The sequence below is a fragment of the Anopheles coluzzii genome, chromosome 3 (genome assembly GCF_943734685.1).
Source record: "Anopheles coluzzii chromosome 3, AcolN3, whole genome shotgun sequence".
NCBI classification, from domain to species: domain Eukaryota; kingdom Metazoa; phylum Arthropoda; class Insecta; order Diptera; family Culicidae; genus Anopheles; species Anopheles coluzzii.
The window spans coordinates 93,438,389-93,453,233 of NC_064671.1; the positions used below are offsets into that span (position 1 = coordinate 93,438,389).

Below are 14,845 nucleotides of genomic sequence, written 5' to 3' on the forward strand. Positions count from 1 at the left end.
ACTCTTCTCATCGGGCCCGAATCGGTGTTAAAAATAAAACACACATACACACAATGGCCCACCACACACACAACCACCCCACCCAGCCTGCTCGCTGCAATTGATACGCGGATGCAAATGCGTATGTTTCTTTGTGTCCTCTCCGCTGCAACTGCAACTGCTGCAACACAAACATAATTTATTTCCCTAGCTCTATCGCTAGCTTTTGTTGGGGAGTGATTTTAAAAACGATTATTTAGCCTAGCCATTGACCGCGCGTCATCTTCGAGAGGATGTAAATGAAGCCGATACTTGTAGCGCATGTTTTCACTGGTCGATGTTTTTGAAAAACAAAAAGAAGTTTGTTTGTGTTTTGCTTTCCTTTTCCAGTCAAAGGGTTTTTTTTTTTGTATTTTTGTACGACAAAATTCAAAGAGAAGTCCGTCCGGGCTGTTGTATGCGGCATTGGGAATAGTTTGCATGTGAAATAACAACCATTTTCCACCCATTCTCAAACCTACTTGCCTTTGGAGCAAGTTTCAGACTTTAAGAATATTTTGCATCATCGTTGCTGTGTGTGCGCTGTGCACTCTTGCACTCTTATCTCATCTCCCGTGTATCTTTCTCCCTCCCCCGTATACAGATGCGTGTGTTGTGTGCACTGTTTGTTGCACTGTCGATGGCAACAGGGAACAACAACAACAAAAAAGTTGCATTTTGTCTTTTGCTTTTACAGTTTTTTTTTTTCGAATTCTAGCAGCACCAGCCGCCCCAGATGTCGTCCTCGAAAAAAAAAAAAATAAAACCGCCAAGCAAACGAGAAGAGATGTGTGTGTGTGTGGTGTGTGTTTGGCTTGCGGAGGTCGATAACCGGTTCCTCCTCGCCACCAGACACGACACTTTCATGTTGCAGACACACACACACACACACTTGTCTCTCTGAGGGGGGGGGGGGGGGTGTGACCGAAATGCTCCTGTGGCCACACACCCCGCGCGCCGTGATGATGTTTGCAATTTTCTCCTTTATCTGCTATCTGGCGGCTGGCTGCGTGCGGTGGGGGTTGCATTTTGATATGCGATTATGGTGTTATGTTGCTTTAGGAAGCATAAAACAAGACGCTTTTATTGGCACACCATAATGAGCTGTGCAGTAGTAGTAGTAGCAGCAGCGGCCGGCGTATCATAATTTGTGTGATTTTTTGTTTGTGTTTAGTTTTAATTTATGACTTACTTCTAATTGTTGTCGCCTGTTGATAAAGATTGCGACTAAACATACACAACCACACACAAAGAGTGTTGTAATCTTTAATCACGTGTTTCACTGATAAGAGATTTGTGTGTTGTGTGGGGCTCTGTAGGGGAGAGAGGTTAGGTTGCACTGGCCTCTCTCAACAAACAACGCGCACACTCTCAACGCCACGCCAATAAAGGACGGGCAAAATGCAATTAGAAGCGATAAATGATCTTTCCGAGTTGATTATTATTTGCCGTGTTTTTATGAGCTTGATAACGTCTGAATAATCGGTACGGTGCGCTTAACTCACTTACCTCTAACACACACCCAGCTGGTGTGCTGTAACGTACAGTAAAAATCGAAATATCGATCGCCTTCGCTTCCGAATAGGCGCTCTACTGGCTGGTTGGCTGGGGTTGGCTGGCGTTTGTCAATTTTCCCTCGGCCAGCCGGGGCGCGCTGCCAGTGAAATTGAATGGACGGTGAGAGGAATATCTAGGTTTTCCCTTTCGGCCGTCTTGTGTGTGTTTTTTTGTGCCCGTTGTCCTCCACATTCATCACTCCGCCGCCGCCGCCGCCAACCGATCATCCACGTTCGAGTTAAAGCTCCTTGCTTCACCTCGCCCGCGTGTGTTTGGTCTATTTTCAGTATTTTCCTTTCGTCGCTTCCTCTACTACTACTACTGTGCTCTTCCGCGGCCCTATTACTACCACCCCATGCTGTGTTTAGCACATTTTCTCGACCCGTTCCCCCTGCCGCACCCGTTTAGTCTCTAGTCCTAGGGCCAGATATATTCTTCCGCACACGCACGCCGCCCTGCCCTCCTCATATTCCAGTTTCTGTGTGTTCTGTGTGAGTGCTGTCTATTTTTCCAAGCGCAATAAAATGCAACGAAAAACAGTTCGAAAAAGAAGTTAGAGTCTGTGCGAATTCCTCCCTTCCTCTTTGTGTGTCTCTCTCTGCGTTCTCCTTAGCGCACTCGGAAAAGCCGAAGGTGAATAGTTCGTGAAATCGAGACGATGTTTGTAGCTGCTTGTTACTGCTACCCCTTCTTTCACCCACTACTGTCAGCTGTACTCTCGGAGTAGATTAGGCCGGACCGGTGAAGAATTTTATGGCTTTTTCTCGGGGTCTCTGGTTTGAGGGTGTTTCTTTTTTTTACGGAAGGGCTGTGCTATGGGCTTCCTTGTGCCGAAGGAAGGAGAGAGTTATTGAATTTCGGACAAGCGGTCGGGGATGAAAAGCACAAACTAAGCAAATAAAGAGATTGCATCGGTGTGGATGAATGTGCCAAAAATGTAAATGGGGAGAAAAAAAATGCAATAATAAACATTCTATTCAAAGAGATAAACATAATAATAGGTGTGTGTGTGCGATTTGATCAACATAAATCATTTGTTTTTCTATATTGAAGATAGTGTTTATAAATAATTCAATTTATGTATTTTCAATATTGATTAAATTTATAATTCTTTTTAATACTTTATCCACCATTTCTTTTTATTAAAAATAGTAAAGCTCGTCATTCGGTTGCTAGAATCTCCTTCTTTAATATAATGTACTTTTCCACTGTTTTCTTTGTGTTCCTTTAATGACCATCGAATAGTTTCTCCTTCTAAACGTTTTGGCAAATCGTATTCGCAATGTTTGAGGTTTGTTTTCCTCCCACGGCCACTGACGGTCTCATTCTCGCTCTTTCTCGCTCTCTCTCTCTCTCTCTCTCTCTCTCTCTCTCTCTCTCTCTCTCCTCATGCCGATCAAAAGTTTTCCGGCTCGCACAAAATTGTTGATCAATGCCAATGCGCGCCTCGGCTCGGCTCGGCTGCTTGGCTGACGTTTGCTTGCGCTCTTGAGAGTCGGTCGGTCTGTCTGTCTTCACACACAATTTTGGCATTACCGTTGGCCAACAGCCGCCCACACGTTCTCAGCTTTTATTATATATTCCCTCTGCCCTGTGTGGTGTGTTGTGCCCTGTGCTGCCACCGTTTTCCTCACCTGCTAGAGGATTGTATTTCGGGCTTCATTCTTGTGGGGTGTTTTTGTTTTGTTTTATGGAAAAAAAGTGTGTCAAAATCAACTCTATGTGTGTGTTCGCTTCTCTTGTTTGATTGTTGTGTTTGCCTAACTTTTTAACACCCCTCACCCACCGATGGGGGCGAGGGGGAGCAGCCCTTCCGCTCGCTGCTGGAACATTGACGCAGACATTGACAGTTTGGGGGAAAATATTGCGTGCGCACGTCGAACCCATGCTACATATACATATAATCCACCCCCCCTCCACACACAACACCATCGCAACCGAAGGAGTCACTGAACTCATATACAAGGGGCGAGGACGGGTGTTGGAGGAAGGGTGGTGGTCGACTGTGTTTCCGTGACTGTGTGTATGCTAATTGATGCGGATTTTCGCAGTTTGTACCATCTTTTATTTACGCTTTTTTGTTGTTGTCATTGTTACTTCTCCGCCCGTTCGGCCCCAAGGGCTTTAAAGCACTTTTGAAAAGCACGCAAATGATAATCAAATAGAAAAATTAATTCAATCCATCAGTGGGTGGTGGTGATACGTTTTATCTTTAAATTCAATTTGTGTATGGTTTGATAGGAAATGGAAGAAAAGAGAGAACGCGCGTATCAAATCATCTTCCGATAAAATTGATAAGCAAAATGTTGTGTTATCGTACAACTTCATATCATGCTGCTGCGCCTGTATGTAACCTTATGTTTGTATATGTGCGTGTGTGTGTGGTGTTCTAAGTTTGCCTATATCTCTCACAAACCTCTTCCATATCGCGCACAGTGTCCCACAGTGCGTGTATTCGCCCGGCATGTGGCCAACATAGATTGGCCATCCCGAAATGTGTGTGTGTGTTGTGTGATATTAGTGATTTGTGCATCGATAGCCGGCCAGTTCGCGGGTTCGTTCGGGAACACTGGTGCTAGTGGCGTGGTGATGTAGCGTCGCGGCACTGTGTGCACTAATGTCTATAATTAGATGAATTTATTTTTATTTAACTCACTCTTCACTCTGTAGTGAGAAATTAAACAACCCAAGAAGGGGGAGGGGTGAGGAGGATGGTGTCCGAGCTCGAAGCAAAAACGGTGGATCAGAGACAGTGGCTTCTTCTCGGGGCACACAATTCAGCAAACCCGGAGTCGCTCTCGCTTTCTCTTGAGAGCGAGCGCACATTTAGCTCGATTCGCTTGATTGTTCCACTAATGGGATCGTTTTTTTTTATTGTGCGCGCGGTATCGTTTAGTTTTATTTTGTTGCGTTTGTTTAGCTTGCTTTTCCATAAACAACACCCCGCGGTGCTAGTACGCAGATTTTTATAGCTATTAATTGCGAGAACGAATCAATTGGGCAATATTTTTTAATGATAAAAATGCATTTATTTCGGGGAGATTGGAAAAAAGATTATTGTAATTAATTTTGTGAAAGAATGATACAATAAGATTCCTATTCGAATAAATTTTCTTGCTCTGTGTGTAGTGGTAGCTCAGTTGTGCTCAAAATGAAACTGTGTCTTGGCTGTGTGCGCATTACAGCGCGTTCCACTACTCGCCGCTAGATGGCGTTGTAACCCGAACGCCGGAGCTCTGCAGCAGCTGAGCTACACTTAAATGAGCTACTTTGCAAGTGCTGTTTTTGAATATTTCGTTCGAATGGATTAAATCTTCACACGGAACCGTCAATTTTGGCAGAATTTATTTAATAAAATATAAAACAATGTTGAGCTGTTACATAAAAATCTCATCAAATGTTAAAAGCTACTATAATCATCTGTAAGAATCAGGTGCAGTGTAAATGCAATGTTTGCTCTCTCTCTTCGAAAGCCGCCCCCCGTAAAGCTAGTGTTAAGCGAGATGGCCTTTTAATCAATCGTGTGTAATAATAGTAATTTCATTTTTTTCCCCTTTTCTCATTTTGCTCTCTCCAGGATGAGGTGCTGGCGATCTCGGACAAGGTGATACTGCGGGCAGAGGACCTGCTGAACTGGATCGACACCGAGCAAGAGTGGAGCTGGGGCCTGCTCACGCTGTACGACGAGCAGAGTGCGAAGGATTGCCTGGGGATGACGCGACACCTCAGCAAGAACTCATCGCTGGACTTTGGCGATGTGGACAAGGAGAAGCATTCAGGTTAGCATTGCAGAAGGAGGAGGAGGAGGAGAGCCGTCCGTCTCTAGATCTCATTATCGCTTCCGAAGTGGTGGTGCTCGATCGCCGCCGCCGTATCGTTGGTGGACTCGTACGCGTTTTCCAGCAGCTCGCAGCACACTTTTTCGCGGTGATGGCAATCGCGGCTATGAAGCAAACGAAACGAAAAGAGGAACACACATCAGAAAAGAGGGAGGATGAAGAAGAAGAAGCAGCAGCACACACAAAGGGTGTATAAATGTAGCACAAATCAATTAGACGATGGTGCGTGCGTTTCGGAAAGATAGCGCAGAACACACCGCCACCGTCAGTGTCTTTCGGGGTGGAATTTCACTCTCTCTCTCGGCGGAACGCGTCGAAAGTTTTGTTGTTTTTATGGACGACGCACGGAGGCTATAAATATAGGGGCGCTGGTTGATTCGAAGCGAAGCGTCCCGGAGAATCGTTCTGCACAGGGTAGTACTACTCACTTGGACAGATAGAAGATGTTGCGCGGTACGCGACACCGATACCGCAGCATGCACTCGCACCGCTTGCGCAGCAGAATGTCCTCCTGGATGATCGTGCTGACCTCGTACAGGTTGGGTCCGATCTTGCGCTCGCCGACCGATTTGTAGAAGGTGCGGTGCCGTGGAAAGGGCAGCTTTATCCCGGCATAGATCATACTGGCGTCCACTCCGACACTTTCCTCCAGCTGCCTATCCGCGAACAGGACAAACAGCGCCACTCCCACCAGGACACAGAGTCCTCGCACGCAAGCCATGGGGGAAAATCGGGAAAATCTCTTTTTTGGGGGGAGAGACACGCACACGCACCGCGCCGGTACTGTTTTGTTGTACGCGCGCACACAAACTGACGACGGGCGTGAATTCGCGCATCCAGCGGTCTATGAAGCGGTGTAGCGTTAGACGACGACGATGACGACGATGGGGTTGTTTTTTTTTTTTCGGCGGGGTGATATGTGTGTGTGCGCGCAGTTTGCCGAAAACGCCAACGCCAGTGTTGCTCGAATTCCGCGGCCCTCGCGCACGTTCGTGTGGTGGTGCGATCGGTGTTGTATTGCCGCTTCAAGCAGGGTGGGTGGGTGCTGCGTTTGAATGTGTGTATTGTGTTTGAATGTAGCGGAAGGGGGGGGCTGTGTACGGCAAGCTAGAAGTTAGACTTTAATGCACAACACGAGCACTGACGTTATTTGCTAGCAAAATCCTATCCTTCCGGAATGTGTGCCCCGAACCAACTTCCTCACCAACAATGAAACATGATTTCAACCTCACACCGTCATCTTTGCGTGCTGCGAAACTGAGCCAATGTGTGTAGCCGTAACTGCGCCTAGACAAGGCCGCGCACGCCCAACACCAAGACGCTCTATCTCTCCCCCACTCTCCTGGAACGGTAGGCGTTGATCGCGCAAACACACCGTGTGTGTGTGTTGGTGCGGTTGACGGAATGCTTGATCAGCCAATTTTATGCCGGGCCCCTGTGTGTTGCGGTCAGCGGAGACGGGTGTTTATTTTACTGCTGGTGTGAAGTATACAGTGTTGGTGTTGATGATGATGATGATGGCGTGATAGGCCCCGGCTCGGGTCGCGCTTGGAACGGGAGAAAGATGAGCGACGAAACTGCAAACTGCCAAATTTAACGTCTTCAACACGGGAGGGGAGGCCGCGATAGACAGTATTTTGCCAACAGCAGTGCATGATGGACGAATTACTAACCTTGAGCTGTGAGTTTGTCTCGTCCTCGCTCTCCAAACAGGTGAAAACATTGTAACGAAGGTGGCAGTGCTGAGCTTTTCGCGCTACTGCCGCTACCGGTCGATGCTGAAGCGGCTCGAGGGCGTGCAGGACGCGTGGCTGCGCAGCACGCTGGTGGCCAATCTGAGCGGGTTCGTGGCGCCCGTCCCGAACATGCGCATCATGTTCTGCAAGGAAACGTTCGACTATCCCGAGCTGGAGACGCACGAGCTGCTGTGCAATCATCTCGCGCCCAAGCTGAAGGGCCGGCCGCGCGGCAAGCGGAAGAAGACGCTGTCCGACTCGTCGCAGTACACGAAGAAGGAGGGCTGCTCGGATGAGAGCGAGTCGAACGAGTCGGACATTTCCGATTACTCCTACAGCAAGGTAATGGAGGTGGCGCGGTAAAAAAGGCCCCAAAAAGATCTTATTTTATTTGAAATGTTTAAAACTTCTATTTCTTTTAGGTATCTCCTGGCAAGAAGGTGATCGATCTCCACCCAACGCCACGGTACAACCCGCGCCCGTCGCGTGGCTCCTCCCAAACGAAGCAGGAACCGATCAGTGTGGTCATTTCCGCCTCGGCCGGCACGGTCAAGCCGAGCGCGGGCAGCAACCATCTGTCCCAGCGCAATCGCTCCAAATCCACCTCCAAGGCGCCAAAACCGTCGTCCAAAAAGTCGTCGAAATCGAAACCGGGCCGCAAGCCGGGCCGTGGCAGCAGCAACAACAACAACAACAACGGGGGCGGCAAGAAGTCGTCCTCCTCTTCCTCCAACTCGTCGCTGGCGGCTGCGGGCGGTGCCGGCGAGTCGGAGGAGGACGAGGAGGAGCCGGACGAGGATGGGGAGGAGGACGGTGGTGGGTCGTCGTCGACGCGCGGCGCCTCGAAGGATCGCGACCGCGAGGAGGACGCGGACGAGGACGAGGAAGAGATGGACTACGAGGAGGACGAGGAGGAGGAGGACGATAATCTGTTCCGGGTGAACGATCGGATGGGCTCGGCGGAGCGGGAGTTCCTGCAGCGGTTGCAGGAGTTCCTCGATCCACGGGCGCTCCAGTACGCGGACAGTCAGGCTGCAACGCTGAAAAATGGTAAGGAAAAGCGTAACCCGTTCCTTTTCTGGCACTAATTGCATTTGTTTTTCCCCCGTTTCCAGTGAGCTTGTACGCGGTGTACGTGAAGGTGCAAAAGATCGGTGGCTACAGTGCGGTCACCGACAAGGAGGTGTGGAACCAGCTGCTGCAAGGCACGGGCGCGGAGAATGGCGTGCTGAGCCGGAGAAAGTACGAGAAGATTGTGCTGCCGTTCGAGAAGCATCTGCGCGAGCTGGCCGGCGATCAAGAGTCGGACGTGAAGCGCGACACGGCCCTGCTGCTGCTTGGGGACGATGAGCTGGACGCCAAGCTGCGGCTGTTGCGCGATGTGAAGGTGGAAAAGCGTGATCCGGACAGCAAACCGCACGAGCTGGCCGAGAGCAACGGGTCCGCTGGGCTGGACTATACGGTGAAGCGGGAGCTGGTGGAAAAGGATGATAGCGCGTACGGCGGCGGCGGTGGCAAGTGTGCGGTGAAGGAGGATAGCAATGGAGCCGGCGGTGGCAGTCCGAACGGTGGCGTGCATCTCGGCATGTCGCCGGTGTCTGTGCCGCTGACCGTTATCGTTCGGCCGAATTTGGACGAGAAGGATCAAAAGTCGTCCCAGATACAGATCAAGCAGCCGCACACGACGATCACGGTGCACCAGACCACGATCCATCCGCACAGCGCCAATCACCATCACGCCGGCCAGCCGAACAGCAACCACCATCAGCCGATCAGTGGCCAAAGCCCGCAGCACATCACGAACCAGATCCAGATCACGAATCAGATTCAGATCCAGCAGATCACGGTACAGTCGAACGATAAGAATGGACCGGGAGGCGTTGGTGGCGCTGGTGGCGGTGGGGTAGGATCGGGCGCTGGCAGTCCGAACGAATCGGCGGGCCAGTTCAAGTACAGCTTCAAGCAGGACAAATCCGGCCAGGAGCTCAACATTGAGCCGGCCGCAACGACGCCCAAGTCCGCGTCGGCGACGATCGCTTCCGGTGCCGGGTCGCCGTCCGAGGGGGCCTCCTCGCTGAGCCTGTTCCCGCTGAACCGGCAGGGCACGGATCCGGATCTCACGATCAAGGAAGTGTCGGTGTGCCCGACCAGCGGTACGCTCTCGATCACGTCCAGCGCGTGTGTGCCGACGACGCCGTCCAAGACGAGCTCGCTGCGCCACGTGCGCATGAAGAACGATCGCAAGGGCGCCGGGGGGATGATGATGGAGGCGGGCGGCATCATGGGTGCTAGTCAGAAGGAGAACATTCCCTTGCTGGGTGGAGGCGTTGGTTCGGCAAGCTTGTTCGGCGGTCAGAGTCTAACAACGATCACACCGATCCCGGCGAACATGATGATGGCGGGCGCATTCCTTGGCCACGGTGGCCCTGTGCCGGTTGGAGCGGGTGGATCCATTTCCACGGGACGATCGGCGCTGGATCAAGATCACAGCGGCAAGCAGCAACCGATGACAACACCGGTCGCCACGGAGGTCATCGATCTCGTCGACAGTGACAACGAAAACGACAGCTCACCACCGGCCGGCGCGTCGTCCGCGAATCGGAAGCAGGCGGGACAGGCGATGCGACCCATTCCCTCGCTGCTGCCACCGATGAAGAAGCGCAAGCTGGACATCCTGCGCGAGGGCGGCCTCGAGGTGACGCCGATCTCGAACGGTGCCAGCATTTTCTCCAGCCTCGGCAAGAGCCCCGGTCCGCCGAACCCGATGCGCATCAACATAACGGCGGAGCTGAACACGACGCCCCAGCGGCCCGAGCCGCCGAAGCGCAGCGACCACGCGCCCCGCAAATGCATTCCCACGCCGCTCGAGTTCCAGACGCACTGCATGTACACACGCACGGGCAAGATATTCGGCGACCCGAAGGAGCTGGTGCCTCCCCGGGTGCCTGCCCCCGCGCCGGATCTGCTCGATCTGACTGGCCCGCGACCGGTCGGGCTGATGATGGGCGCGATGGACAGTGCGGCAAACCTTTCCAACAAAGGACAGCAGCCGCCGATGCCCGTGATGGATTTCTCTAGCAACGCGCGGCACACCAATCGTACGGGGCCAGCGTCCCGGACGGCGCCCAGCCTGCAGATAACGCTCGTACCCGGGCCGACAAACAGCCACGGCTCGGGCGGCGGCATCGGTGGCGTTGCTCCCGGCATGGGTGGTGGACTGCCACCGATGATGACGCCGTTGAATATTCCAGTTCCAGTGCCAAGTCAGCAGGCGGCGGCCGCCGCAGCAGCAGCAGCAGCAGTGACCTCATCCACCAGTGCGATGGGACACAAACCGAAATCGAAAGCGTACGAAATAGTGCCATTAAGAGACGGTGGTGTTGGCAGTGCGGCGACACCGATGAAAGAACCGAGCCCGAAGGTCACGATCGGTCCCTCTTCCGCGTCCTCCTCGTCGTCCGGTTCGACCAACGGTACCATCATTCCGCCACCGCCACCACCGACCGGACAGCTCGCCGGACTGATGGGACCGGGCACGTCGCCCAACAATCTGCTCGAAACGCTCGCCAACCTGCAGAAGGTGAACCCGGACCTGATGGCCAGAATACTGTCCTCGTCCGGCATCTCCAAATCCTCCATTCCCGGGCTGACGCAGCTACTCGGCACGCTGGCCGACCAGTCGCCGCTCGCTCCACCGGCGGCCAAGAAGACGCAGCGGCGCAGATCCAACTCACAGGCTGCAGCGGCGGCCGCTGCCGCTGCTGCGGCTGCCTCGTCCAGCCCCATACCTACCGCCCCTTCGCCCGGCCTACCGCCCGGAAGCATACCGCCTCCGGCCGGTGCCAGCAGCAGTATTCCGTCGCCGAACGCCACCACCTCCATGCCACCGTTCCCGATGCCGCCGGGCAGTTTGGGCCTGGTGCCGCCCTCGATGGTGCTGCACTCGTCGAACTCGCCGTCCCCGCAGCACCATCCCCCGCAGGCGGACTCGCCCACGTCCGCCAACCATCCGCTTAGCCAGCAGATCAAGCTGCTGCAGCAGGTGCAGCTACAGCAGCAGCAAAAATTCCTCCAACAGAAAGCCTCCGAGGAGCAGCAAAAGCTGCACATGTTGGCCCAGTTCTCTCAGAAACAGCAGCAGCACCAGCAACCGCAGTCCTCTCCCAGCCAGGGATCGCCAGTGTCGCCGGTGTCCACGGTCGGGGCCGGCTCGCCATTGCCCGGCACGCCACCGCTCGCGATGCCACCGTCGCCCGTGTCGGTGCCACGCATTCCCGTTGTGCCACCGCCGTCGGCAGCTGCGGCGGCCGCCGCCGTACTGTCGGGGCTACCGCCCGGGGCCGGCGCACCCTTCCCGCCACCGTTCGATCCGATCTACCTGCAGCTGTACGCGAACCCGGGCCTCTACCTGCAGAGCCTGCCGCCGGAGCAGCTGCTGCAGCTGTACAAAAACCTTCCGCAGGGCATTCCAATCACCAAGAGCTAGTCGGTCGGGGCGTCGACCGAGTCGTGCGGCATAGAGCGGGTCGCGCCGGCTCAACCCCGGTGAACAGTAGTGGAAGAGAAGGAAGAGTAAAGAAACATCCCGTTTTGCCCATTTTGTGTTCCTTAGAAGATTGAGCATGCGGAAGCGGAGGAAGTAGTAGCACGCTTCCGCAGTGATGATTGTTTTCGTATGTGTGTGCGTGTGTGTGTGTGCGCGCGATGTGTGTGTCTGTGTGTATGTGTGTCCCTCTGCCGCGACTAGATGTATTCCCCCCCCCACCCATCCCCCCACGCAATGATTGTTTATTCTTTTGTTTTTAAGTTTTCACTATGCCTCTTGAAGGATATAGACCTAGGCCACGTGGTTTCGTTTGAATTATTTGTTATTTAGGTAAAATTAGTAAGAAAAATGGTTAATTTTTGAAATCACGCTATGATCACGATAATGAAGAACGAGAAATTCCCGTACTCCCAAGTGCAGGAGAAAGAACGGGGGAATTGCATTCTCTTTTGTACACACTGTAACAAATCAAAGCTAGTAGGAGTAATAACACCGCATAAAATTGAGAGCGCGTACTGTAGCGAAATATTCATAATTACTGAGCAAATTGAAATGGTCAAGTGAAAAAACAAAACTAGAGAAAGGGAATTCGTTTGCTTGCTACAACTAGTGGAGGCGTGCGCTAATTAAGTAGAATTAAATGGAAATATGTACACGATGGTACCCGAAGCCGGCAACCGCGAGTGGCTGTAAATGTAAGCAAATGCAGCCAAGTGTGTTTGGGTGCAAAACACTAACAAAACATGATACGAAATGAAGAAAAACAAAAAACAACAAAACGAAACGATTTAAATTGTATATGAACCAACCGGAGTACGAAGGCGGCACGAATACGATTGAGAAATGATGAAGCACGTGTTTGCAGCTTTTCCGCATCCGTTTGTCATATTGTACGAGTGGATGAAGCGAGTGAGGAGGATGCGATGATAGTAGGACGCAAAACAACAGGCCATACATACATACTATGCATAATAGTACTCTTTCTCTTCAACCGCTGCCCCTATTTCCATGTCCATACATTACGCCACAAAACCAATACAAACGCCACAACAAGTAGTAGTAAAGCCTGTAGAGCGGGCGTTTGTGGAATAATTGAAATACTACGCAAGAAGCTATTTTCTTCAACTCTTTGGTGTGTGTGTGTATAGAAAGCAAGACAAAAAGCATCCTTTAAACGCGATGGTCACAGGAAAACATGCGTGTGTGTGTGCGTGTGTTTGTGGTGGTACAATAAACCGAATGCGAACTAGAAGATATTTGTTAAAAACACACACGCAAAACGATCGTACGATATACCACAGTAAAAAGCAGCAAATGATATCCTGCGCAAGGTGAGAAACGTGTGCAGCGAGAAAAGGGGCAAATAATAAAAAAAAACCCGTAATAAGCAAACACATAACAAAGGTGAGAGTGTTAATTAATGAATGTTGTTTCTTGTTTTGTTGGTAAAATGTTGAGAAAACGGTTTAATTAGTTTTTCCCAGCACCTGCTCACTTTTATAAAGCGGTCAGATAACGGGGCCCGAGTTCTTTGAAGTGTTTCAGCTCAAAATGTGTTCAACGTTGACTGCGCTTGCACTAGCTTTAGTTGGGGAAATTGTCCTGGTGAAGGCTATATGTACACGAGCGCTTCAAGCTTCTTTCTCAGCTTCTACTAACCGGAACTTTTCCTTTGCAGACATCAAACCGGACGTAGCCAACGGTGGCGATGCAGCGGAAAACAGTTTTCCCTACATGGTGCAGATCCAGCAGTTTATGGTCGTCAGCTACGTGCATCACTGTGGCGGTACGCTGGTAACGTCCCGCTGCATCCTTACCGCGGCACACTGTGCGGTGGAGTCGCTGAAGCTACGCGCGATCGCCGGCACGGTGTGGCGCGATTCCGAAACCCTGGGCCAGCGGAGACCGATCGTGCGGCTGCTGGCGCACGAAAGCTACGTCCAGGACGGTACAACGCAACCGTACGATATCGCGCTGGCGCTGGTGGAGGAACCGTTCGTTGTGGATGGTCGGGCGATAGCGGTCATTGCACTGATGCCGGACTATTACGACCCGCCCGGGGTGATGGATGTGCTCGGGTTCGGCAAGATCGACCATGATGACACGCTGCCCGATCGGTTGCGGGTGGTCGAGTGCAGGCTGCATGACGTCGAGGACTGCCAGAAGCATCCGTCCGAAGGGACGCTGTGCGTGGGGAATCCGGGTGCGACCGCCTGTCAGGGTGATTCCGGTGGGCCCGTCGTGGGACGGATCGATGGGTCGGATTGGTTGGTCGGGGTGGTATCGTTCGGTATGAAATCGTGCGGCACCGGACCGATCATCTGTACCGATGTGCACTTGTACAGGGAGTGGATCGGGCAGAGAGTGTTTGATTTAAGCGTATGGAGCGAGGAAAACGAAGCCGACACAATGATTGATGTGTATGTTCAGCATTACTTATAAATACATTTATTGGTACAATCTGCTGGCGGTGGCGGTTCGCCTGCTCAGTGGAGCGACAGCTACACCACGGCTGCGCGTGTAATTGTTAATTGTACAACAAGCAATTCGACAGCAGCACCACAAAACACAACACGAATCGATTTAAATTGCCGACGATTCGGCACAATACAAACGGGCCTACCAAAGGACACCGGGACACCATTTTCAGCGGAATGTCCTTTTTACACACGCCGTGGAAGAGGACATCACCCGGTAACGTAATTAACCGCATCGTAAATGCCTCACCGAGCAGCTGCGTGATATAAATTAAATAAAGGAGCAAAGGTGGGTCATACGACCCCCTCTCCGTCCACCCCTCGCCCCCTCCAACCACAGGACAGCTGAAAGTTCAAACAGATATTTGATCGGGTCGGTCGAACCACTGCTGCTGCTCTTTTTTCAATTACACACCTAACCTAACCTAGAATCTAAATAGTTGCACGTTGCAATGTGCCATCTCTCCCTTTCCCCCGTATGCGCGATTTATGTTTGAGGTTGATTACCGCGCTGCGGTATAAAATATTGACCGAACGGCAACACAGCACCTCGGCAAAAAGGGCGCGCGTGTTTGTGTGTGGGAAAATTAATGTTTTACCACCATGTAGGAAATTAACAATGAAAAAATTGTCAAAAATACACACACAAAAAAGAGAGAGATTCCGTCAGTG

General features: G+C 51.9%; 3 protein-coding genes across 4 annotated transcripts in view; 2 read left to right on the forward strand and 1 right to left on the reverse strand.

The window, feature by feature from the left end:
- Positions 1 to 12,249, forward strand: part of LOC120959269 (uncharacterized) — a 62,360-nt gene extending 50,111 nt beyond the window's left edge. For both annotated transcript variants that reach the window (XM_040382549.2, XM_040382550.2), the window contains exons 5-8: positions 5,153 to 5,354; positions 7,128 to 7,492; positions 7,573 to 8,200; positions 8,266 to 12,249. In XM_040382549.2, coding sequence (XP_040238483.2) covers positions 5,153 to 5,354; positions 7,128 to 7,492; positions 7,573 to 8,200; positions 8,266 to 11,636 — 4,566 coding nt within the window. In that variant the 3' untranslated portion in view covers positions 11,637 to 12,249. The remainder of the gene's footprint in view (positions 1 to 5,152; positions 5,355 to 7,127; positions 7,493 to 7,572; positions 8,201 to 8,265) is intronic.
- Positions 5,350 to 6,233, reverse strand: LOC120959273 (uncharacterized). The gene is made up of 2 exons (XM_040382554.2): positions 5,843 to 6,233; positions 5,350 to 5,518 (listed from the first exon to the last, which is right to left on the reverse strand). The coding sequence occupies exons 1-2, from the start codon at positions 6,133 to 6,135 to the stop codon at positions 5,398 to 5,400; spliced, it is 414 nt and encodes a 137-aa protein (XP_040238488.2). The 5' UTR covers positions 6,136 to 6,233; the 3' UTR covers positions 5,350 to 5,397.
- An 879-nt stretch (positions 12,250 to 13,128) lies between the features above and the next one.
- On the forward strand, positions 13,129 to 14,156 carry LOC125907370 (trypsin epsilon-like). The gene is made up of 2 exons (XM_049609080.1): positions 13,129 to 13,314; positions 13,375 to 14,156. The coding sequence occupies exons 1-2, from the start codon at positions 13,248 to 13,250 to the stop codon at positions 14,136 to 14,138; spliced, it is 831 nt and encodes a 276-aa protein (XP_049465037.1). The 5' UTR covers positions 13,129 to 13,247; the 3' UTR covers positions 14,139 to 14,156.
- Positions 14,157 to 14,845: the final 689 nt, after the last annotated feature.